General features: G+C 41.0%; 1 protein-coding gene across 3 annotated transcripts in view; it reads right to left on the bottom strand.

Annotated features, from left to right (window-relative positions):
- MTM1 (myotubularin 1) overlaps positions 1–26,848 on the bottom strand; it is a 104,765-nt gene that overhangs the window by 37,089 nt on the left and 40,828 nt on the right. For all 3 annotated transcript variants that reach the window (XM_034949406.3, XM_034949408.3, XM_034949407.3), the window contains exons 5-6: positions 21,300–21,410; positions 16,856–16,957 (exon numbers count right to left, since the gene is read on the bottom strand). In XM_034949406.3, the coding sequence (XP_034805297.1) occupies positions 16,856–16,957; positions 21,300–21,410 (213 nt within the window). The remainder of the gene's footprint in view (positions 1–16,855; positions 16,958–21,299; positions 21,411–26,848) is intronic.

Here is a 26,848-nt window from a genome sequence, read left to right as displayed (position 1 = left end):
ATCTAATATTAAATTGGAGCTTAGGGTAGAAAAGACTGGGTGCTTAAACCAATATTTTCACCATTCAAATAAATTAGCTTACAAACACAGAAAAACATTTTTCAAAAAGCATTACTAGGTAGTGTTTATGTGGTGTTTTTATTTAAAAACTAAGTTTTCCATAAGCTACTTGGCTCAATTGAAGTGAGCAGTCTGAAAGAGCCAATACCACCATTTTCTAAACTTGAAAGTATGAGGACCTACTTTTCAGATATATTTTCTTTTTTTCTTAAAGATTAAGAGAATATAGGCTCTCAGAGTAACATAAAGTTGGATTATTACAAAAACAAAAATAAAGCAATAACAAAACACATTCATCTGTACCTCATTATCAAAAAGTATAAAATTCCCTACAAGTGGTAACTTGTTACAAGCCTAATTAAAGCTCCTATTTCAAAATTGTTAAAACCTGAAGTGAATAGGTTATACGTCTTGAGGTTTTTAGCTGTCATTTACTTTCTCTTCCAGACAATGTATTCTTTAACACTTTATTAATGTGTTGACACTTTCAACTATTATTCTTAAATATAACCTTGGGTCAATTTTGACCCTTAATTTGGGAACTCTAAATCACATGGAGAGAGCTGGCTCTCAAGTATTTTCCACTATAACCATCAAGCGCGTCTTGTTTGCTAAATGGGTAATGATAAAGCTTACTCAATGAACACGTCCAAGTACTGATTTCATCGACTATGGAAAATTCAAGAACGATTCAGTCCCAATTGAGCAAAGTCTTAGGACAGAGAAGATGTTTTGCTGAGCATCACCTTTCAGTAGATGCTTCAGCAAGTCCTACGTGGCTTTCTTCTAGGGTGTGGTCCTTATCTACGGCTCTGCCTCAGAATTGGGGGTGAAGTGGGCTGCTTTTTCCAGAGGCTAAACCATGCCCTGTGCCCTGCCTCACCCCTACTGAATCAGAATCTCTAGGGGGTGACTTTCTACCTCCTTGGTCCTAGAAGGGCCATGTGGGATGTACCAGAACTCTCAGGAATGTAGCCTGAGGATTCTGTGTGGTCAAGCTGTTGGGGAGCTACTTTAGTTTGTTTTAGATTATTTTGAAATAATTATAGATTCACAAGAAGTAAATCTTCAGCCAGCCTCTCCAGGTGTTAACATCTTGTATAACTTTTAGCACAATATCAAAATCAGGAAACTGACAGAAGATACTCTCAAATGGCCACCCTCACCTTCCTCAAGTGAGCAAGTCATGTCTTCCTTAATTTTGCTCTATATTAGTATTTGGGCATTTCATCAATTCACAATTCACTAGATCCGTACTAGTCAAGAGATACTGTACATGGAGACTTTTTTTTTTTTTAAAGCAATCATGTGCATTGTTTCTGGATTAAAAATAGCACAATGTAACATTTGAAAAATGTTAAAGGACAAACTTGAGATGAAACTCTCTGATTTCACACCAGGGATAAAAACAGCTCTGATATAGGGAATATAACTTGTCATTTTAATTTAGCTACATTTATCATTGTAACTTGTGGGGGTAAAGTCTCTGAAATGACAACAGATTTTAGCTTTCACTTAATTAGCCATTATTTTTAAATGGCACCTATATAAAGATGCACTGATTTCCTTAAAACATCTAGATTGGATTTTTTGTTTATTTAAACAGAATCTATAAATGTTAATTCTTGAGTTTCCTTTGAGGACGGACAGCTGTCTGTCACTGTCATAGGCTCTCTCCAGCTCATAATCAGGGGAATAAATTGATAAACTATGAACATTTAAAAGTGTTTTCAAATGATGTTAACAGCACCCAATGGCACAACTGATGAATGTGATTTTTCAGGAAGATGACTCTTAATGACCTATGTCTCCAAATACCTAAACTTAAAACTTCAGGGAACCACTTACTAACTGCTTCTTTTTGTTTTTGAGACAGAGTCCTGGCTCTATCGCCCAGGCTGGAGTGCAGTGGTGCCATCTTGGCTCACTGCAACCTCCACCTCCTGGGTTCAAGCAATTCTCGTGCCTCAGCCTCCAGAGTAGCTGGGACTACAGGCACACATCACCACGCCCAGCTAATTTTTTTTTGTATTTTAGTAGACACAGGGTTTCACCACGTTGCCCAGGCTGGCCTTGAACTCCTGAGCTCAGGCAATCTACCCACCTTGGCCTTTCAAAGTGCTTGGATTACAGGCGTGAGCCACGGCATCTGGCCCAACTGCTTCTTTCTGGATTAAATTTTGCAACGTTTGAACAGGAATTGAAGCTAGCTTTTTTTTTTTTTTTGAATTTGATTTCTGAAATTAAAGACACTCATCTTTCTAAAAAGCTTCCATCTACCATTTAAGGGTACAGTAATGTAAAATTATCTCATTTTCATCTTTTAGATTAAACTTTAGAAACAAGACTTGTTCATGTAAGAAAAAAATGCTTTCATTAAAATTGGAGGGGAAAGCCTAAAATTTTAAAGAACCATAGGACGTACTGATATGTGGTAAAGTTTATAATTCTAATGCCCTAATGCTAGATAATGCTTTCTGTATATTTCACACGACTTGACACAGTAAGTTCATTTATATCAGTTTTGATGCAGTTATTCCAAAAACCTGACAAAAGATAACAGGTCAAAAGCAGCTAGCACATAGATTACCAATTATACTTCTGTTTGCATAAACAGTTCTCCTAATCCTATTTCTACTACTGACTAAATCAGTACCTCTGGGGGAAATGGCTTGATATTCCTGTGTCATCATTGTCTTCATATATAAACGTACCTATTTATTTGTTCACGAAAGGACCACAAATGTACATTTGAAATGTCATTTGAAACTATTTTGGAAAAAAGAATATTCTTTACAACTTGTCCACTATCATAATCATTTAAGGCTGAGATTTCTGAGGGTTCATACATTGTCCCTCTTCTCACTGTAGTTCTCTCTCCTGGCAATTTTGGCCACATCTATGAAAATGCTAGTGATGTGATGTGGATGTGATCCAGGACTACCAAATAAAGCTCTCCCCAGGCCAGAGCTCTGGATCTATGTGGTCATCTGTCTCCTAGGTATCTCTGCCTGGCTGTCTCACAGACACTCTCAACTCAACATAACCAAAATGGAACTTGCCACCTCTTCCTCACTCCCCTCCTATATTCCCCAGCTCAACCACTGGCCCCACCATCGGTCTGGTTATCCAGGGTGGATTCTTCCCTATCATCCCATCCTCCCTCATAACTACATTCAGTCAACCACCAAATTCTACTGATTTTACCATCTGAATCTTTCTCAAAAGCATCATCTGGAGTCCCTGTCCATTGCCCCATTTCAAGCCCTCATCATCAACGACTGGGGTGACTAGCAAAAATCCCCAGAAATGGTCTTCCTCTCTCCTCCACTCCCGTCCCCTCCACCTACTCTGCACACACTGCAGCCCAGCAATCTTTTTGAAATGGAAATTTAATCATGCCACGTTCCTGCTTAAAACCATTAAATGGCTCCCTTCACCTTCAGATAAAAAGCAGACATTCTGAGTGGGGAATGTTAGGCTCTGCAATCTTTGACCCAGCCTCCTCTGCCCCCAGCACTATCTCCTGTTGGTACCCCAACATGCACGCTGTGCTCCCGGACACCAAACTGCATGTGAGTTCAGCCTGCATCTGTGCGGCCTCTTGGCATGCCCACAGACTGTTCCTTCAGTATGGCATGTCAATTTCTGCCTGACAAATGCTCCTACTCATCTTGCAGAATCTGAATCCTCTAGGAAGCCCTCCTTTGTGCTCCTGTGACATCCTGTGCACCACTGTATCATATGCATCTGTTTGTTTGCATTACCCAGGAAAACAGCACTCCTTGGGAACAGGAAGTGGGTATCAGCTCTAGATCCCTGAGCACAGCCATAATGTAGCATTCTGTAATTGCTTAAGCAACAATAGAAAGGAAAAGAAAAAGAAGAGGAACAGGGGGAGGCTCGTTCTACCATACAGTGCAACATCTTATACAGCTTCAATAGTTAAAAGAGCACACCTGGTGCATGAATAGAATAATTAATGCAACGAGAACCTCTTAGAAATAAAATCAAACATGCAGAGGAATTTAGTGTGAGATAAGGACAGTACTTCAAATCAGCAAACTAGTCAACAAATGATATTGCAACAAGAGGGGAAGAAAGAGTTGGATTCATATCTTATACTTTAACTCCAAATAAATTCCAAATAGATGAAATACTTAAATCTTAAGGAAGAAGCCAAATTACTAGAGGAATATGAGATAATTTATTTTATTTATTTATTTATTTATTTTTTTTATTTTTGGAGATGGAGTCTCACTCATTCTGTTGCCCCGGCTGGAGTGCAGTGGAGCAATCTCGGCTCACTACAAATTCTGCCTCCCAGGTTCAAGCAATTCTCGTGCCTCAGCCTCGTGAGTAGCTGGAATTATAGGCATGTGCCACCACACCCAGCTAATTTTTGTATTTTTAGTAGAGACAGGGTTTCACCATGTTGGCCAGGCTGGTCTCGAATCCCTGACCTCAGGTGATCTGCCTGCCTCGACTTCCTAAAGTGCTGGGATTGCAAGGCGTGACTCACCACGCCTGGCTGAGATAATTCCTTATAAGTCTGAGTAGGGAAGATCTTCCTAATTGGGATAGAAAGCTCAGAAGCTATAAAAGAAAAGTGTGCAGAAGAATTAACATGGCAGGCCTGAGGCTGCCCTCCTTAGAAAGGCCTGCATACATGGTTGGCCCTTGCCAGACACTTGGTAATCTGGATTTCAGCAGAGTTCTCACCATTCCCTCACTGGTAAGATTGGTTCACTGTGCCCAAACTGTTTGTATAAACAATGTGGTTTACACTGAACTCCTGCTTTTCTTCTGGAAGCCTGGAATTTTGCTTGTGCTAGGCAGTGGGTGCTTACATGGCCAGCCCCAATAAACACTGTGGACACAAAGTCTCCAATGAGCTTCCCAGCTGGGCAACATCTCATATGTGCTGCACAACTCATTGCTGGAGGAATTAAGTGCATCCTGTTTGATTCCACTGGACAAGAACTCTGGAAGCCTGTGCCTGGTTTCCCCCGAATTTCAACCTATGTGCCTTTTCTCTTTGCTGGTTTTGTTTTGTATCCTTGTGCTGTAATAAGCCATACCTGTGAGTACAATATGAGTCCAGTGAGTCCTGTTATCGAATCACCACACGTGGGGGTGGTTTTAGAGCCCCTCAACACAGACTCTCAAATGCTACCAAATAAATAGAAAACAAGTCTCCATAGCAAAATCCATCATAAAGTCAAAAAACATACAGGAAAAATATTAGTCACTCATATTAAACATCACTATAGCTATTACATAAAAAGTACGTACAACTAACAAGAAAAAGACCAAACATCCAAACAAAAAATAGGTAGAAGATACAGAGAATGGAGAAATGCAAATACAAATAGCTCAAACCTAAAGATATTCAATTTTACTCATATAAGATAAATGCAAAATAAAACTGGAAGCTACATTTTCACCTATTAGATTGAAAAAGATTAAAAGATCAGAAAACATACTGGGTTGCTATGGTAAGCAGAATAAAGACCTCCCAGCCAGGGCTGGGGCTCATGCCTGTAATCCCAGCATGTTGGGAGGCTGAGGAGGGCAGATCACCTCTGAGGTCAGGGGTTCAAGATCAGCCTGGCCAACATGGCGAAACCCCATCTCTACTAAAAATATAAAAATTAGCCGGGTGTGGTGGCCCACGCCTATAATCTCAGCTACCTGGGAGGCTGAGGCACGAAAATCGCTTGAACCCGGGAGGCGGAGGTTGCAGTGAGCTGAGATTGTGCCACTGCACTCCAGCCTGGGCAACAGAGCAAGACTCTGTTTAAAAAAATAATAAGAAGAATGTCTTCCCAAAGATGTCCATGTCCTAATCCCTCAAACCTGTGTTACGTTACCATATATGGCAATGAGGAATTAAGGTAGTACATGGAATGAAGATCATAGGGTGGAGAAGCACATTCACTGGGCAATGTCTATTGGTGGATGGAAATAGGTACATGACAGTGTATATAGCTCTCTACCATTAGGGTTAAGGGGGAAGGCATGTGAATCAGTTAAGTGTATAGGCCTAAACTATCACTGGGTGGAGACACAATAAACTGAAACCTTGGTTGTCTATGAGGAGGGCAATGAGGTAGCTGAAGTGTGCCGGGAGGGAGATTTTTTCCTGTATACCCTTTTACAGTTCCTGAATTGTCAATCATGAACATATATTACCTATTTACAACTTAAATTAAAAAGTAAATATTTATTGAATAAATGCTATTTCTAAAAAGCAGAATATTCTCATTGATGTCTTGGTTGCTACTGATTCTGATTAATTCGCTGTGTTTACATTAGTATATTCACTCGATAAACATTTACTGAGGCTCTACTATGAACAAGGTATGAAGTGGAGAAAAAGGCAAGGAAGACACAGCCTCTGTTTTTAAGGAGTTGGAAGTCATCCAAAGGAGAGAGATGAGGAGGGCATATAGAGAGGATAGCAGCAAGTGCCACAGGTGGGAGAGAGAAAGTACTATGAGGCCCAGAGAATGCCCAGATAACTTCTTGACAGATGGGGCTTGGAGGGACGTTGTTGGTATCTGAACTACCCTGGAAGGATAAGACAACTCTGGACAAGACGACAACAAAAAGGCACAAATGGCAGCCAAACTCAGAGAATATATGGCCACTGGCGAACATCTCAGTCTACACTCAACTCCACTGAGTGAAGATGGATAACAAACAACGGAGAGAGGTGGGCCACACTGTGAAAGAGACAGAGGTCTGCCTTCACACTGACAGAGAGGGAGGAACTGGTTGAAGTTTGCGGGCAAGGGATAGGAGACAGAATGGAGGTAGAAAGACCTCCTAACAATGTTCCAACAGTTTAGAAGAGAGGAGATGAAGATATGAATTAAGTCAGGCTGGGGAGGCAGAATCCCCTGGATTTAGTACATGCTACGAAACAGGGGCCAGGTATGGTGGCTCATGCCTGTAATCCCAGCACTTTAGGGGGCAGAGGCAGTAGGACTTCTTGAAGCCAAGAGTTTGAGGTCAGCCTGGGCAACACAGTGAGACACCATCTAAAAGAAAAGAAAAATAAATTAGCCAGGTGTAGAGTCATGCACCTGTGGGCTGCGGTGAGCTGTGATCACACCACTGCACTCCACCCTGGGTGACAGAGCAAGACCCTGTCTCAAAAAAAAAAAAAAAAGAAAACAAGAAAAGGAAGAAATGAAAACCTCTGATGGCCTTGATTTCGAATGTTCAAATCTGAATGAACAAGAGGACAATGATATCATTAAGAGTAACTGGGAACACAGAGGAGTGGGTTTCTGGGGCATATGAGAGTCATTTTAAACAGATCTTTTGGTGTTGCTTGAAGTTCTATAACAGCTACAGGGAAATATAAAGCCATGCTTTATATTTGGAAGCCATGCTTAGAAAGGCACTGCTCGTGGACATGAGTTTGCCCAGGGCATAATTCAGGGCAAGAAGGACAGACTTTTGTAGAAAACCCATGTCTAGATGGTAGAAGGATGCAGAGGAGCCAGAAAAGAAGTGAGAGGCAGAGGACTTAGATCTCAGAAGCTATGGGGAAAGTTAGGTTTCAAAAAAAAGAGGGAGAGGTGTCTGCAAATGTGATGGTCTTTGTGCCATAATGGGACTTCTGCTGAAAACACCTAAAAATGCTGGATATAACAGAGACTTTTTTACTCAGAAGCCAAAAACTAACTGCAAACAGGAATGCAGACAGCAAGAGGAACACACTGGCTTTCACTTTCAGGCCACTTCCAGAACTGGTTTTCATGGCCTCTTGGGGCACAGGAGATAGGGCCTGAAGACCTGGCCAAACCAAAATGAGGAAACCTCCCAAGTGCTACACTCAGGGGAAGGATGCATGGGAAAGGACCACCTGGGGACTTCAAGAGAACCTTCCTGTCTAGATTATTGGTGCTAAGCAAGGGAGGAAACAAATCCCTGCCACCATCCCCCACTAGAAATTTGTAGTCACAAGTCAGCCCTTAAGTAGTATGTGGACCAAACTCACAAAACTTGGATGGTCCCAAAAACATCCAACCTGAGAATTTAATTCATAAGCGTCCCAAACCAGTCATGCTTCAAGATGCCTGGCAGAAAGAAACACAAATCCTCTCTTGGTAAAATTGCCTTCAGTTATATGCTCAGAGTATTCCCACAGATAAACTTCCAAGGAAGAGGAATTTGCAGGCAATAATCACAAGACACACCCACATCAGAAACAAAGTGCCATGAGCCAGCAAACACACACACCTGTGGTAGAAAAAGTCCACAAAGACTTCGGGTATTGTAATCATCAGATGCATATTATAAATTACATTTAATGTGCTTTCGGAAGTCAAAAAGAGGATGAGAAATCTGAGCACAGAAGAAGAGATTATAAATAATGGCCAAACAGATCTGAAAAACAATCAAATAGAACTTTTATAATTAAAAAAACATAACAATGGAAATTTTAGCAAACAAAAACTCAGATCAGGCACAGCCGAAGTAGAAGATAAAACTGAAGAAATTACCCAGCTTACATCTCAGGAGAGACAAAGGAAAGTTCCATCAATCAGCATTCTTTAGATTTTATACATATTTTATAAATATCCTCTTGTATCTACTCAATATTTTAAAAGCACCACTTTGAAAGGAAGGGGTGGGATAGTTGAGAGTCAAACGATGGTGCAGTTGAAAGGCATATGGTCTAACAGACTACCAAGTTTTCTAACTTGTAGGGTCTTCGGTCATTTTCAGAAGAATCATTCCACTCCAGTGAGCGGGCTAGACGACTGATTGCAATGAGTTATGGAGTGAATGGATGCAAGCGGGGAATTCTACGCTTCTGACCATAGACAACAATGCTACAGGAGACCAGGTGAAATGTCAGTTCCAGAGGACAGGCAATAGGGAGAAGAACCAAGCACATTTCAAGGCTGAGAGGGAGAAGGTGGTGGAGACAGAGAGATCAACGAGAATAGAGGACCAAGTCTTAGAGGAGGCAGGAAGGAAGGAGACTTAAAAGCATAACTAGTGTGTCAATTTGCCAAGTTTACTGTTGATTCAAGAAAAAACGGTCCTGCCCAAAAAGGAAACAGATAACTAAGACATAACTTTTAGTCATTAGGCCACATCTAGGCTAAAAGCACGTGTGTGTGTACTTCATTTCAGTGTCCCTCTGAAAATGAGTTGTTTCTTTTTATCTATTAATTCCATAATCAGCCCAGAAAGTAAGGGTCCACTAAATTTAAGCCTCGTTTAAAATTGCAAAGCAATTTATAAAAATTTCCACATTTCTGAGGCACAAAATAAAACATCCTATGTTGGCTGGACGCAGTGGCTCACACCTGTAATCCCAGCACTTTGGGAGGCTGAGGCGGGCGGATCACAAGGTCAAGAGATTGAGACCATCTTAACATGGTGAAACCCCGTCTCTACTAAAAATACAAAAATTAGTCGGGCGTGGTGGTGAGCACCTGTAGTCCCAGCTACTCAGGAGGCTGAGGCAGGAGAAGCGCTTGAACCGGGGAGGCGAAGGTTGCAGTGAGCCGAGATCATGCCACTGCACTCCAGCCTGGGTGACAGAGCAAGACTCCGTCTCAAAAAACAAAAACAACAATAACAAAAAAATCCTATGTTAATTCTCCATTCATAGGATCATTTATACCTGTCATTCAAATGATCATAAAAGATATATACCTCCATAACGCACTCTACTAACTTTTATGAAAATCTTTTTACAAGTAAGCACAACTGGAGTAGAGCAAGAGAGGACATGGGGTAGATATGGTAGTGTTTAAGCCACACGGCAGGGCTTGATGTGGTTCACCAAAGCTAGGCAAAAAGAAATAAGCAGCAAAGACTATGAAAACCAAAGGCGGCTGTAACAAACACCTGCAAATGCTGATGAGCCCTGCTCACAAAGGTGCTGCTGTCTGGAAGACCTTGCTTCCATCCTTTGCATGCAATCTAATGTACTACACCAGCAGTCCTCAGAAGGCTGCTGGTCTCCACAGCAAAGGCTGTGCAACCCAGCTGCTTCTCTCCTGAAATTAGAGTTACCAAGAGCAAGTTACCTCACCTGTGTCTTTTCTGACTGACATAAGAAGGTCAAATATCTCCCACCACACACACGAAAACAAAAATTTCGCAACTATATGACTGCTAATCAGTTCACAGAATAACAGAAATATTGTGATGCTAAAGAGCTTCATGCAGAATGTGAAAGGAAAGCGGCAAGTGCAAAAACAAAAACCTGAATGAGCCATGTTTCCCTAAAAGCAGTAAGCCTGAGTAGGGTCAAAAGATGGAAAGAAAAACATGGAAAACCATTTCTAAAGAATTCTTTTCATACATATCACTGCCCCCCGTATCTCACCCTTCTAGGTCACATGCTTTCTGGATATTATGCTCTGACTTTCAAAGAGTCTTTTCTCAAGGTACAACCAATGGTTTGTTAATAAGAATACTAATCTATATATAGCATCTTTCTTTGAAACAGCTTAAAGTGCCCCACATGTTATCACGATTACTTTATTAATAGTCTTGGGCAAAAGTGTGCTGGGTAGTCATCCTTATTCTCTACACCTGCTGGGAAAACGGCACACTAAGAACAGAACTGACATTTATTGGGTACTTACTGCGTGCCAGGCAGCGTCGTAAGCACTTTACATTTAATCCTCACAAAACCCCAACGGGGTAGAGACTGTTATTATCTCCATTACAGATGAGAACACAGAAGCACATAAACATTATGTGACTTCCAAGGTCACCAAGCAGGTAAGTGACTGAGCTGGATTCAGACACAGACCACTGGACTCCAATGGCACATGCTTGTTACCACACACCAGAAAGGCTCTGCAAACGTGTCCCCTCACAGGGTCTCCCCATCAGTGGCTGCTATGAGCCTGGCACCCAGGTCTCAGGCTTCATTTCTTCTAGCCCTAGCCTTCCTTTGTGTGAGTCTATATCCCACAAGTTTATTCATAAACTCTAAACCTTCACTTAAAATTCAAGAAAATCCATGTGCGCCTACTGCTATAAAGGCAGATTTAAGTGACTATATTCACGCCTACAATAACTTAAAGTGCAGTTTATTCTACATATTCTACCATTACCTAAAATGGTGTTTTTCAAACTTTTTGGACCACGATTAACGGTAAGCAATGCACTTCAACACTATGACCCAACACACACATACACCGGAGAGAAATGTTTCACGTAGCCACACTTATCCATATTATGTTATGCTCTTATTCTATTCTATTCTATTTAAAAATGCTGGCTGCAACCTAGTGAATTGATTTTATGACTCATTAATAGGTTAGGATTGACAGTTTAAAAAACTCTCATCTAATATGTGTATTATCTCTGATTATCCCATCTGAGTAAAAAATGAGCAAACAATAAAGAAAATCAATAAAAGAACAACTTTGCCATTGAACTTATCACCCCAACAATCAAACTCTTTATCTTTCTGTAGCACTATCAGGCTCTGTTCAGTTATACATGATTTTAATTTCTGCCTTAAAAAAATCGCCATACTATCAGAAACACTGACATTTATTAAAATATATCATTTACCTAGAACTAGTATTGAGCTTCATGCAATTTATGAGAATTCAGTACAATTTCTAGTGTTTGAAAAGCAAAGCAAATAGATTTTTAAAAAGAAAATAAATGAATAAATTTCTATTTTTGGCCAAAATAGAAATGTTACTAAAAAAAGTGCGCATCTTACCAGATTGACATAACACAGAAACAATGAAGTTAATGGTTTGGGGTGAACTCTGTGTTGCTGAACAGCTCAAGTTCAATTCAAAGTGTTAAGTCGTGACTTGAAACACTGAGTGGTGAAAATACTAATGGGACAGGAGGCCAGAGAGAGCCAAAGGGGTGGTCTGAAATGAAAAAGCCCACTCATGGTGTATTCATGACCTGGCCGGAGTCAGGACCCAGCTTGCTTGGCCTCCAGACACCATTTCATAGATGCAACAGCAAGTTCACTTCTGACTTCAAATGCCAATAAAAATCACTAAGATAATCTGCAGCTGGCTGAACAGTTCCAATAATATTAACAAAGTGATCTTTTTCAAGCAGGGGCCCTTTGTATTGTTCAAGGCAATCAGGCTTATGTTACCTCCTAGGAAAGCCCTTTTTGGCACACTCCCACATTCCCCACTGTGACAGTTTGGAAACTTTTCTTCCCCTCCTGTCTCACAGAAATAATGGCCCCTTCTCCTTTCCCAAACTGCCCCACAAACTGGGCTGGATCCCATCCCCCTCTGCCTTCTTCAGGATCCTGCTCAAGAAAAGATCCCTTCTCTCTCTTGCCTTGAAAAGAGGCAAGATTTCTTTTCACAAATATATTCATTTTCCTTTTTCAAATTCTAAGATAAAAACTTTCTTCCCTCAACATGCCTGCCACTCTTTTTTAAACCAACTATGCTTCCTTTAAACACCTGCAAACTGGTGTTTGTCCCCGTCACCCCGAGATCATTTTCTGAGATTTATAAAGGCTCAAAAAAAAAAAAAAAACCCAAAAAACAAAAACGTATGCCAGGCACTGGACTAGGCACTAGAGTTGCAAAGATAATAAAAGGAGGTCCCGACTTTAAGCAGGTCACAGTTAGGGTCAGGTCCCTAGGGAGCTTGTGATCCATCTCCCCAGCTCTCCCAGCACTGACACCCATGACATCCTGTTAATCCTTTCCAGGCTCTTCCCTTGCCTCTGTAACCATTCCGTTTTCTGGCTCCTTTCCTATCTTCACTCCCTAAAAGATGGCCTCTCCCAAGATTCTGGTTCGGGACTTCTCTATTACATACCAGGATTACTTTACCAGGGCCCTACAAAGGGGCTTCAGAGGGGCCAGAAGTCCTCTAAAATTTTAGGTAAGGTTTTGTACATGACTGCATGTTTGAGGGGAAGAGAAACTATAATTTACATCGTATTCTCAAAGGAGCCCATAACTTCAAATGACTTAAGAACCACTATTCCAAATCTATATCTCTAGACTCTTTTCTGAGGGGCAGGCCTTCAGTGGCTTGCTGTCAATTCTGTCAAAATACATGAAATGCTATGTGTCCAAAACAGAACTCATTGTTCCTCCCCCTTCCCCTTTCTTCCACCTGTTTCTGCAAATAAAATCTTTTTCTGACTTCCCTACTCTGTGGACAGTGCCCCACCCTCATCACTCAAGCCCCAGACCTCAGAAGTCCTTCACTGGAAATTAAATCCATTCTTCAAGGCCCTACACTAACAACTATCAATTCCATGTAGGCCTTTCCAATTTTGGTTAGATGTGGTCTCTTCTTCCTGTGAGTCCCCCGTGGATTTCCTTTGCGTTTCTCTTGCACAAATGAATGTATACTATCTTATGTTGGGGCTAAACATATTTGTCACATCACTACTGTTTGACCGTCACATCCCTCAATGGGACTAGGTATCACTCATCCTACACACTACTAAATCCTTGACTGCCCCCACTGCATCCTGACACCACCCAACACAGGACATGAAATGAACTTGACTGATGAAACAGTTGCACATGTGGACTTGAATATCAGGGACTGCTATTCCAAAAGCAGGGTCAAGGGCTGATCTGTTTCAATCTGTATCTTGCATTGTATTGGTGACTGGCAAACTTTTTTTAAGGATGACTTTCAGTGATTAAAACCTAAGATGTCACCTTCCAAAACTTCATATGAGCAATTCAGTTGACTTTTTTTTTTTTTTTTGGCAGTTTCTTACTTTATTGACTTCCTAAAACAAGAAGCAGGGATTCTCAGCACAGGTATGAAAAATATGGCCAAGTACCACAGACTTGAGAAATCAAGCCCTCTGTGGATGACTCCAATAATAGCAACAGAGATTTCTAGGTTTTGGTGTTAGATTTGTAATACTCAGAAACATCCATCTCATTTGTTTCCATATAGTGATTTTTCCTTCCTTTCTACTAACCCGAGTTCAAGAAGAAAGCCATCATTACAAAACTCCCATGCAGATGTCACTGTGCTGACAGTAGAGAGAGAAATAAAGGCTGATCCCTGCCTTGATAAGCTCATAATTTATCAGGCAGTGGTAGGGGGAGGTAGGAGGTAGTTATGACAAAATTATTCCATAAGGCACACTGAGATAAGTGCTCTGATAGAGGAACTTGCAAAGACTAACAATTGAGCGGTAAGATGAACTCTCACTGGGGGCACACACATATGGCCTGGAAAAGGACACAGGACAGATTAAGATGTTGAAGGCTAAGTGTGTGGAAGATGGGTATGCAAGAGACGAGGGGACTGCAGGTAAAGGGGACAGCAAAATCTGAACCAAGAAAGTACTGTGTGTGCTAGAAGAGCATAGGGCAGCCCTGTGCAGCTGCAGTGTAGGGCACAAGCTATGAAAAGTAACTGGGGGTTTGTTTTTTGGGGGGTAGAGGGTGATACAGTAACATGATCATATTTAAAAACAAAACAAACAACAACTGGCAGCATTGTGTAGGATTAGCTGGAAGGGGAAGAAACTGAAAGAAGGGAAGCCAGTTTGGAAGCATGGATTAAGGTAGGAAGCATAAGTAGAAAAGAGAGGAAATAGCTGGGTGTTGCTACTAAGTAGAACTTACAGGATTCAGAATTGATGTGCCTATGGGAGGAATAGCAGGGGGGGAATTGAAAAGCTGACTTCAAGTTATCAAACCTAAACAACTGGGGATCCTCAAACTTGCAGGACATATAGGATGAAAGGTAGGTTTCATGAACTGCAAAGAGGTCAGGGCAACAAGAAGTTTGTGATTCTATTTTTTTTTTTTTTTTTTTTTTGAGATGGAGCTTTGCTTTTGTCACCCAGGCTGGAGTACAATGGCACGATCTGAGCTCACTGCAACCTCTGCCTCCTGGGTTCAAGTGATTGTCCTGCCTCAGACTCCTGAGTAGCTGGGATTACAGGTGCCCAGAACTACACCCAGCTAATATTTTTATATTTTTAGTAGGACAGGGTTTCACCATGTTGGCCAGGATGGTCTTGAACTCCTGACCTCAAGTGATCCATCCTCCTCGGCCTCCCAAAGTGCTGGGATTACAGGCGTGAGCCACTGCGCCAGATGAGCTCATGATTCTCAGACTCCCAGAGGAAGGAATTTGAGGGTTAGACTCATTGGACTCACTCAAGGACAATATCAGGGTTAGATTTAGAAGTCATCTACGTAGCAGTGACGACTTTAAACTAAACAAAACCATCAAGGCAAAGTTAATAAGATGAGAAGAGAAGAGGGATGAGAGTGAAGACATATTTACATTTAAGGAAAAGACAGAGGTAGTGGAGACTGGAAAGGAACAATCAAGATGGTGCAGGAATACAGAAACCAAGACTTTCAAGAAGACGATGGTCAAAATTGTTGAATGCTGGGGAAGAGATCAAACAGAATGAGATGGAAATGAGCCACTAGATTTGGCCAGTAATGAGCTCCATACTGGAATGGGTTGGAGGAATGAATGCACTGGAGACGAGGATAGGCTAGAATATTCTTTCCAGAAGTTTGGCAATGAAGTGAAAGATGGCACAGTAGTATAAGGGGAAAGCTCGTCCAGCACTTGACTTTTTTAGGGGAGTATACCCTAGAAGAAACAGAAGATACCAGAGAAAGGGGATGTCTGATGAAGCAAGGAGACAGATCTTGCAAGATCTTGCAGGAGACAGACTGGGGCTTCAGCTCCTTCAAACCTGCCATTCTGTCAATTTCTGATAATTTAGGGCCAGATATGCATAAATCAAGACAGAACACATTTCCTAATTGAACTTTCATCAATTAGACTCACATTCTCACTTTCATAATAATTAAGAAGATGTGTTCCCATCAGACTCTCTTTTTATCCTAATAGAATTAAAAACTCTAATATAGACATATTTTTAAAAATCACATATTTAATCAGAAACTTAGAAAAGGCTGAAAATAGATTCAATTATGAGATCAGCACATTTGTTCCCAAGCATTACATTTTCATCTGCGTTCAACACATGCCTCTTCTACTTAAGGGTCCCTTCCATCACCTTCGGTTTAGTCTGCAATATGATCATCCTATACTTAAGATAAAGGCATTTATACAGTATATGTTGTAAATAATTATTTTTTCACTCTCCCCTTAGCAGGTATTTGCATCTAAGTTCAAGTCAAACTGAGGAGGAGGACTGGGGTTAGAAGATTCAAGCAAGGCACGGCAGTAAAAAAGGAGGCAAGGCTGAGGCAGGATATAAAGAAAGATTGTTCTACAAGCAAAACTCATAGAAAGGCTTATTTCAGTCATGCAGTAAGAGTAAGGTTACTCCAGTAGTTTGGTGAAGAGGAAGGAAAAGTTTTAGGTACATATACTGAATCACCTTTGGACTAAGTCATAGATTACAACTAATTAAATGCATAATAAATTGGTCCTGACAATTACATAATAAATGCTATCAAATGACATTTGAAAGGTTATTCTTTTCAAAAATAAAACTGCCCCTATTCAGCTATTGGTGCAGTACCTACACCACACATCTGTATTTGTTCAAATGGCATTTAGGCTCAGAGAGTTTGTTCCCATTTACAATTGGAGCCACAAAAGCCTGACACTCATTGCTCATTAGCTCCAAAGTTGACTGACAGGGGAGAGACCTGTTCCCTCTGGAAATGATGAAATTATTTAATAAACACCTCTGCAGACACATCACACTGGGAAACACAACACAGACATTAAGAGAAAGAGGATCCCAGTTTGCAGGCAGTTTTCACAGAGGAGGCACTGAGAACCTTCCCACGCTGAGGAGAGCGCTGGAATTTACCAGACTGTGAGCCAGGGGAAACGCGTATCTCGTGAGGATCTCAAACATATCTCTTCTGCTGTGGCCTTCCTGTTTCAAAGCGAACCTCAGGTTTCTCATGTCCTGGGGGCAAAGGAGAAGTATGACAGTTCAGTCTTCAAAGAAAGTCATGTTAATTAGCAAGAAATCTTCCATTCAATTAAGGGAGAAGATTCACTTACCTAAAAGGGCAATTAATCTAAATTATTACAAAATTGCTTTGTTTTATATGGTAATTTGATATATCTGGCTTAAGAACACCTGAAAATATTTCCGTCATAGCCATGGATGTGAAGACAAGATAAAGCAACTAGCACTAAGGAGAAGACAGAGCTAAAATTCATTTTATAAAAAGGAAAAAAAAATCAAACCTTGCCTTGCACAACATCTACAATGATCCATCTACTTTCACTGGGTTCTGAGGTATTTTTAAATTTTTTAAAATTTATTTTATTTAATTTAGTTTTTGAGACATAGTCTCACTCTGTGGCCCAGGCTGGAGTGTAGTGGCATGATCTCAGCTCACTGCAACCTCCGCCTCCTGGGTTCAAGGGATTCTCGTGCCTCAGCCTCCTGAGTGGCTGGGACTACAGAACGCACCACCACGCCCAGCTAATTTTTTGTATTTTTAGTAGAGATGGGGTTTCTCCATGTTGGCCAGGCTGGTCTCGAACTCCTGACCTCAGGTGATCTGCCTGCCTCGGCCTCCCAAAGTGCCAGGATTACAGGTGTCAAGCCACCACATCCGGCCCTGATATTTTTTTTAATTATAAAACTATTTTATTCAAACAACTTTTCTAAAGAGTACCTGCTATCAAATATAATCTCAACATTGTCAAACATGTCATTAAAATACAGAAGCTCTCTTCCTAAATGACTGACATTTTAAGCTCTCATGCAAGTAATATATTTTTATTCTACAATTTTACCTTCACAGAGTTCCATATAAGCCACATTAAAGTAGCCCATATTAGTAGTAACTACACTTTTGGGAACTAAAAATAAACAGTCAAAACCAGATTTTAAAGGTAGCTTCCAATACATATCTGTTCAATAAGCAGGAAAACTTTGTCTTAAACCAAATCCAAACCAAATAAGCTCCTTTAAATGTCAATTTGTATTATATATACAGATATAACATTCTATCTTATTTTCAAGACTGGAGTTTTTTTAAGGTTGTATCTTAAAAAAAAAATCAATTACAGTGCTGTGACTGAGTGATGGCTCTGCATTGGAACCCTATGCTCTGCAGTGCACTTTAAACTTTCATTTCAGATAAAGGAGTGCTGTGCTGGACCATGGAGCCACTTCAGGAGCGGTACAGACCTAGTTGTTGCCCTCTTGGATATCACAGTCTTCATTTTTTTTCAAGGTGCTTTTTCCTTCCTCATCTCAAGAGCACTCTTAACGCTTCCCAAGTCTTCAGTCTGAAGGACCAGCACAGGCTATGGCCTTCACAAGACATCTCAAACACAAATAGCAGCAAATGAAGTATGAAGAACTAAAGTCTGAGACCACTAATAAAGAACTTGAGATTGAGCACTCTGTATACAGATGACATCTACTAGGCCTTGCCAGCTCCACGATTCCATGCTTTTTTAAAAAGCATGTCACAGAATAAAGTCCAACAACCCATTCATATCACCTCCCAAGAAAATTGGGCTATTGGTTATTGGTTTGTGATGAAATGAACAGTTAAATAAGGGGAATAATCATTTCAATGGGATGATATGCATTACAAGGGTTTACGACCAGCCACCAGTGCAATACTGGAGAGCTGAGTACTCTCAGGGCTCAGGCCCTGTGAGGAACTTTCTTCCTAACAGCCGCAAGTCAGATGGTAACTCTGTAACATCGTTCTCTTCACTGCTTGGCCAGAAATTAGACCACCTCTACATGAATATTTATTCTGATCTATCAGTGATTCAAACAGCTACTTTTAATGTGCCAAAGCACAAGTGATTCAAGTAACTTCTTTTTGCCATCTGATTAAGATGCAATTAAAGACAGAATATTATTTCTTGCCAACAAAACTGAAGTAGAAAAGGCAAATGACTCACAGGCGGCAGATCACCAAATCTGTAACAGAAATAGGAGCACAGACTAACTGGTAAGTTCCACCTGGTCTCCTCAGAGTTTGACTCATCAGGGAAAGATCCACATGGGCTAAGAGTCTCCTAGTCAGACCCTCAGCCTTTTTAACAGCCGGGTCATATGGTGATGTTCCAAGCCTCACTACAGTAAGAGTTGAAGAATACATATCCCTGCTGCAACGACTCTGAAGAGTTGATTTATTGAGGCATCATTTCTAAAGAAACAACACACATGACTGCTGACTTCAAAATGCCACACTATGTCTTTAAGGCGAGTACATGGGAGTGAGGTGGGGAAGGAAAGAGAAGGCTTTGTGGTGGTATGGTTTTACTTCACTTTTTTTTGTTTGAAAGACTCCACACAGGCACCAGGGGTTGGTATGGGGCCTGCAGGGTAAGAATTTGCATATTCAGAACTACCTTTCTCCTGCTGCTGGACAACATCCTCTGGGACTTGTATCTACCATGGGAAAGTTGCTACTGGCAAGCAGAAATCTCTATGTGCATTGCTGGCATCGCCACATTTATAGGAGTCGTAACTACTTGTTTCAAGAGAGAAATGCGGTTGTATCATGGTTATTGACTGCAGGCGAAAGTTGACCTATGAGAGACAGGACAGTGAGTCTTTTATCTCACTGAAGCAGATTTCCGTTATATCAATGTCAGGTTTGTTACTGAGAAAATGGAATATGACTCTGTGACGTCAGTGTTCCTGGGGAGACAATTTAGTTAAAAGGTTGTGCTACAACATTGTTCTAAGCCATCACCTTTGGGCTCATGCTAACTCCAAAAAAATATACATATGTAACATTTCAGAATTATGCTTGGTGAGTTGTTCCTACGCCTTTTGTTCGTAAATAGTCAAGGGTGAAAGTGTGCTTTGTCTCATTAATTTTGGGGGGATTGATATTTAAGTACAAGTTTTTCCTATTATAAGGCAGAAAATAGGTTTTCTTAAACCCTGTAAGAATGAAAGTCACCTCAAAACTGTCAATATAGCAACCCCATTTTCCCTTGAGTACTCTAATATTAAACACTCTACTCCCATAAATCCTTTTATGCAAAGTACAAAAGCCTTCCTTCAAAGTAAATTCCCATGTTTCTAGGCCCCAAAGGGTAGACAGTAGCTGGGATAATAGATAAAGCATTAAGGTAGCTCGAATTAAAACACCACCAAAAAAAGCTGAGGTGGATGGTAGTGGTGAATTTCAGTTAAGATTTAATAATGGCATTATCCTTTAGTTTCTGATAGAAAAAACGAGTCTTGATCTTTTATAAACTGGAAAGAAAAACACCATATTGCAGCATAATCCAAATATAAGCACACAATGTTGGTTTTGAGAAATCGCAGTGTATGAGACTAGAAAAAGGAGACTTAGTTTTTGGTTCTGGCTCTTCCGCTGGCTCCCTAGGCAACACAAGGCAAGTAATCTCACACAGCAAAGGCCTCACTTCTCTATCAATACAATGAACGACTTGGATTGGCCAGGGGCCAGCAAACTTCAGCCCAGGTCTTCAAATTAAGACTGTTTTTTTTTTTTTTTAACACTTCAAAAGGGTTCAAAAAACAACACACAAAGAAGAATACACAACAGAAATCTGATGTGGCACACAAAGCCTAAAATATTTGCTACTGAGCCCTTCACAGAAAAAGTCTGCAAAGCCCTGCACTGGACTGGTGGTTCATAGTCACACGAGACGCTTGAACACATCCCCACCTTTTGGGTCCCAGCCTTCAGAAATTATATCTTAGCAAAGTTACCCAACTCTTTGGAGCCTCGGGCTCCCATCATGCCATCTCAGAGGGTTGCACTTGAGGATCAAATGCAAAGCACCTAGCATGTGTTTGGATGGACACAAATGTTCAATACATGGTTACTATCACAGCAAAGTGTACCTCTGAAAATGACCTAAGCAAAAGTTACGAAGGTTATTAGAGGTAAGGACACATCCTGTTAACAGAGGGCAAAATCTCTTCTATTCCTCCTTCCTTCATGTTAACATATGACATGAAGGGGCACCAGGAGCAAGCTGGAGCAAAAACTTAAAGTGGTTTAAGAAATTTTATCTATAAAGTTCTCTTCCCACTCAGTCAAGCTAACAAACTGACCAGTTCCTCGAGTCCTTGTATTTGGTGATTGCAGTGGGTCCCTCACGTGGGCACTATTTCCCAGGCACTTTTGAAAAGCTTGTTCTTAAGGGAAGAACCATTTCCAGGGCCTTAGATGAACATGAGATTTTGATTTTTTTTTTTCAAATCCACATTAATTGTCTACTATCATTCAACACTAACGTGCCTTGTTCTTTGCATAAGAAAGTATCGAATCTCTTACTTTACAAGTAATATCTAGACCATAGGAATTTTCTCCTCTACTTGTCGCGCCTCCCATTTTTTCAATTCTCGAGATCACACCCAGAGGAACATCAAGTATTAGAGAAGAATCCTGTAATGGACAAAAATACAATAGTCAGTATTTCTGTCAGTATAATTAAAACATCAAAAAACATATAAAAACAACCATATGCTTTCAGAGTGATTTTACCTTGGCCTTTTTAGCACTTTATGAACAAAAATATGATACAGATCACACATGACAGAGCGAGCATTAAAACAGTCAATTATGCAATCAAAATGCATCCCCAAACATTTGCCATTGTGCACTGCCTCTGGAGTAAAGACTAAACTCCTAGGTACACATTTCCAGGACGTCCGTGATGTCACTTCCAGCCTGTTTCTGTGGGATTCTCTCCCACGATATTCTGCACTCCAACTAAGTAAACTTCTTCATTCTTCAGATGCTTCATCTACGATCAAGCCACCTGCTTTGCTCAGGGTGTTCCCTTTGCCTAGAATGATCTGTCTTTCCCAGCTACCAAAATTGTCCCCATGACTTTCGCCTTGGCTCAGCAAGCATCACCTCTAATGAGGCCTTGCTTCCCAATTAGATCAGGCAGAATTCATCACTTTTTCCTCAGAAGTTCCATAGCACTTGATTCCGACTGCTGTTAACCACTTGCTTCACTCTGCCTTGTTACCACAAATTTACACATATGTATTCCCCCACTAGAGACCAAGCATCTGGAAATGGTGCTTGTCTCTGGCATGGGTGCATTTCCCAAAGCAGAAGGGCCTTAATGCACAGCAAGGCTTCTCCATCATTTGCTATCCAATGCTGGGTGCAAGTGGTCTAGAAGACTGCTGGCATGATGGAATCATGTTAGTCAAGTAATAGCACAATCATCACCAGGAGATCATCACAGCAGCTGCCATGTAGGAAATACCTCTCTTCTGTGCCAGGTACTACATTAGGGGCTTTGCACGCATCATCTCATTTTATCCTCACAACTGTTCCAGGATATAGGTGAAGTATCCCCATTTCCTAAGTTTTTCAAAGCTTCAATAACTTGTTTAGTAAGTATAGGGCAGGGTTGAGACTCGAGGCAATGCCTGAAAACACACATTAAAAGTGCCATAAAAATTGTCCTACTCTTTGATCCAATAATTTCGCTACTAAGAACTTATGGCTATCACTTAACAGAAGGAAGATGTTCAATGGAGCTAGAGGTAGATAACAGGGTAGAAAAAATTATAGTCAACTCGCTGGAACAAGTATACAGTTTTTAAAATAATTATGGTACATGGAAAAGTAAGTTTAAGTGGGAAAAAGCAGCATACAACATACACGGTGACTACAATAACATGAAATATCTATTTACAGGGACAAAGACATGAAGGGCTACACCATTTTTAATCCAAACTTTTCTTTCATGTTGTGATAGATAAGTTTGAAAACTAAAGAAAAAAATTTTTTAAGGGGTATTTGGTTTTTTGTTCCTTAAAAACCTTTTGGGGCTACAAATAAAGTTTTTCTTTTCTTTCCCTTTTTTTTTTTTTTTTTTTTTAAGAGATAAGTTCTTGCTCTGTTGCTCAGGCTGGAGTACAGTGGCTCACTGCAGCCTCGACGTCCCAGGCTCAAGGGATCCTCCCACCTCAGCCTTCCAAGTAGCTGAGACCACAGGCACACACCACCAGCCACAGTTAATTTTTTTTTTTTTTAGATGAGTCTCACTCTGTCACCCAGGCTGGAGTGCAGTGGCACGATCTCAGCTCACTGCAACCTCCGCCTCCTGGGTTCAAGCAATTCTCCTGCCTCAGCCTCCCAAGTAGCTGGGATTACAGGCATGTGCCACCACGCCTGGCTAATTTTTGTATTTTTAGTAGAGACGGGGTTTTGCCATGTTGGCCAGGCTGGTCTCAAACCCCTGACCTCAGGTAATACACCCGCCTCGGCCTCCCAAAGTTCTAGGATTATAAGCATGAGCCACCATGCCCAGCCAAATTTTTTAAAAGTTTTTTGTAGAGACAGAGTCTTACTATGTTGTCCAGGCTGGTCTCAAACTCCTGGGCTCAAGTGATCCTCCCACATCAGCCTCCTGAGTAGCTGGGAGTAGCTGAGACCACAGATGCATGCTACCATGCCCAACTAATTATTTTGTATTTTTTGTAGAGATGGTGGGGGGGGTCTATGTTGTCCAGGCTGGTCTCAAACTCCTGGGCTCAAGCAATCCTCCTGCCTTGGCCTCCCAAAGTATTGGGATTACATGTGTGAGCCACTGCTCCTGGCCTTTTATATTGAAATACAATACAGAAAATAAGCAGTTATTCATAAAATATAAATGCAGCTCATGGGTTATGTAGAAATTCAAAAAGTGTAAGGCTGTGAGCATCCGTACCACGGAATACCACTCAGCAAGAAAAATGAATGAACTATGGATACATGGAACCTGGAAGAATCTTAAGGGCATCACGTGGAATGAAAATCGCCAATCTTTTTTTTTTTTTTGAGACAGGACCTCACTCCATCACCCAGGCTGAAGTGCAGTGGTGTGATCTCAATGCAGCCTCAACCTCCCTGGGCTCAGGTAGCCCTCTCACCTCAGCCTCCCAAGTAGCTGGGACTACAGGTACATGCCATCGCACCTGGCTAATTTTTGTACTTTTGTAGAGATGGGGTTTCACCATGTGGCCCAGGCTGGTCTCGAACTTCTGAGGCTCAAGCCATCCACCTGCCTCAGCCTCCCAGAGTGCTGGGATTACAGGCGTGGGCCACCACACTTGGCTGAGAAATGCCAATCTTAAAAGGTAAGGTATTACATGATTCCTTTTATATAATGTGCTTGAAATGACAAAATTGTAGAGAGGGAACCCAGAGAAGTGGTTGCAGAGGTTGAGGGGAGGGATAGCGCAACTCTAAACGGGCAGCACGAGCGAGTTCTTTTGTGGTGACAGAACAGTTCCATGTCTTGATTATTGGTGGTGGTTACCTGGGATCAAATGCTACAGAACTGTGCACAAAAGCACACAAAAAGTGAGTGCGTGAAAAATACTGCTAAAATTCAAGTATGGTCAGTCTAGTTGTGCCAATCCACTTCCTGGTTTTGATAAAGGGATATAGTTATTGTGGGGAACTCAGTAATAGGTACAAAGGACCTCTTCTATTTTTGCAAGTTCTATGAGCTCATAATTATTTCAAAATAAAAAAGCAAAAAAGTGTACGAGTATAATTATCATAATGTAGAGAAAATAGTACAAGCTCTTAAGGCGGACAAAACTGGCTCAATCTGAATACTGACATTTACTAGCTGATAACAGTGGTGAGTTACTATCACTCAGTCACATTTATCTGAAAGTAGAAATGATTACAGAAAATGAGTTTAAAGTACCTGGCATCGTGCCTGATGACAGTAGCTAGAAAACAATGGAAGTTATTATTATTATGGCAAAGAATATCTTAGTATTTGGAAGATGTAATTGTGCTCTTCAAATATAGTGGATCAGTATGCTCTAGCAAGCATCTAACAGATCTTACTGTTTGTACCTATAAGGAGGAATGTCACGGGGTAAGACACCTCATGACATGACTGAAACCTAAATGCCCAAAGAGAAAAATACTACTCAGTAACAGTGTACGTATATAAGCAGCATATTTTCATGTATTTACTTATCGATACAGTGCAGTTATTTAAAACACAGTATCAGTCTGTTATTATGCTTAGATATACCATATTGACATTTGAGTGTCTGTGAACTGTACTCTTAAATGTCAAATTTATACATAAAATACACAGAATAGACACTAAATAAGTCTGATACTCTAGCATCAACATGGAAGCAAGGATGTTTGAAAAAAGTGGAAGAATTAAAAGTGAGCTAACACCTTGCTACTCTTTGTCTCTGTACAGAGGAAACTGTATAGCTCAAAGAGCCCTGGCCCTACACAGAAAAAAGAAAACAGGTCGCTGAGGAGAACCAGCCAGCTTCTGACCAAAGGCACCCACCGTCTAATAAGGCTACTTGCTACATTCTCCCTGAATGACACATTCAAGATCAGATAACCCAGCAGGCCAAACTGCAAGATCCAGGAATAGGCAAATTAGCTGAACTTTCTGGATACCTAAGTCATCAGTATCTAAATATCATTAAATATTTAAGGATTTTCAAAGGCCCATTCTAACTCAAAAGTCTATGCCTTGTACTTCTAACTACCTAAAGTAATTGACATGAAAATAGGGGAGTTAAATAACCTAAAATAATGCATTCTTTCTTTCTCTCTCTCTCTCTCTCTGTCTCTGTCTGTCTGTCTGTCTCATACACTAAGTAACAGAAACTCTACTGGGCCCTAGGGTTCATGAAGTTAAGAAGCAGAGTTGCCCACATGGAGTTCAGGGCCTAGCTCTATGTGGGAGATAAGACACATGGACTCATGTAACTACAGTGCCAGGTTGCTAGTGCCAAGAGCCATAGGCAAAGTCCACACAAAGTGAAAGGGGAGGTCAAAGGAGGGCAAACCATATCTGATGATTAGATAGCATGAAGGTTCTGTGGCAATGACTACATTAAAAATGATCCTTAAAGGATGGATCAAGAGCAACTGGAGATTGGCATTTGAGAAACAAGTAAGAGTCACATCAGCTGCACATGTGGGAAAAGCATGGAGAGTTTATTTTAAAGAAATGTAGGCCAGGTTTCAGCAACGGTGATGGGAATTTCCTGGGGAGTACTACACGGCTAGGATCAGGGAGACTGAGATCTAAAGGATGCTTCTGGAGAACAGGAATGCCATGATTAACTGGTGCTTTATGAAGATTCATCTGGCAGCACTGAGCACTCTGGACTAGCAAGAAGTGGGCTACAACCACTCCTCAAAACCATGAAAGCCGATACTTCAGTACAAGTGAGAGGCTATGAGGATCTAGAAGTAGAGAAGGACCGAGGTAGAAAGCAAAAGAGACTAGCCACTGGGGAAGACTCAAAGATGAATCAGCTTTGGGCCCAGATCTCTGGGCTAAATAGTGGTGGTACCACCAAAAGATGTGAAGAACACAGGAGGGGGTTTTAGAGAAAGATGAACATGGCCGATTTTAGAAACTGTTGGTTTGAGATTATGATAAATGAACCAAGTACAGATACCCAGGAGATGGCTGGATATTCAGAACTGACAAGATCTCAAGGGTACCTCGAACTAAAAATGTCTAGAACTAAATGCAGTTCTCTCTCCAAACTACATTATTCTCCAAAGTTCCCTATCTCAGTGGCTGGTTACGAAAGCTAGAAACCTAGAAGTCACCCCTGGCATCCCCTTCTCCGCTATCCTTAAGCCAGTCTCCTATGTCTACCTCTTAAATCAGTCTCAACTCTGCTAACCACTCCAATTCTACCAGCAACTTCTCCGGGCCACTGCCGTGGTTGCAGTGGTCTCAAAATCTACTATCATTCCCCCTAGAGTAGCCAGGGTGATCTTTTAGAAGAGCACATCTGATGTTATCATTCCTTGGCTCACACCACTTTGAAAGTGGTGTGAAAAGCTTCAAAAGCTTCTCA

The sequence above is a fragment of the Pan paniscus genome, chromosome X (genome assembly GCF_029289425.2).
Source record: "Pan paniscus chromosome X, NHGRI_mPanPan1-v2.0_pri, whole genome shotgun sequence".
Lineage (NCBI taxonomy): Eukaryota > Metazoa > Chordata > Mammalia > Primates > Hominidae > Pan > Pan paniscus.
The sequence above is the reverse complement of the archived record's forward strand: the minus strand, read 5'-3'. Positions and strand labels throughout refer to the sequence as shown.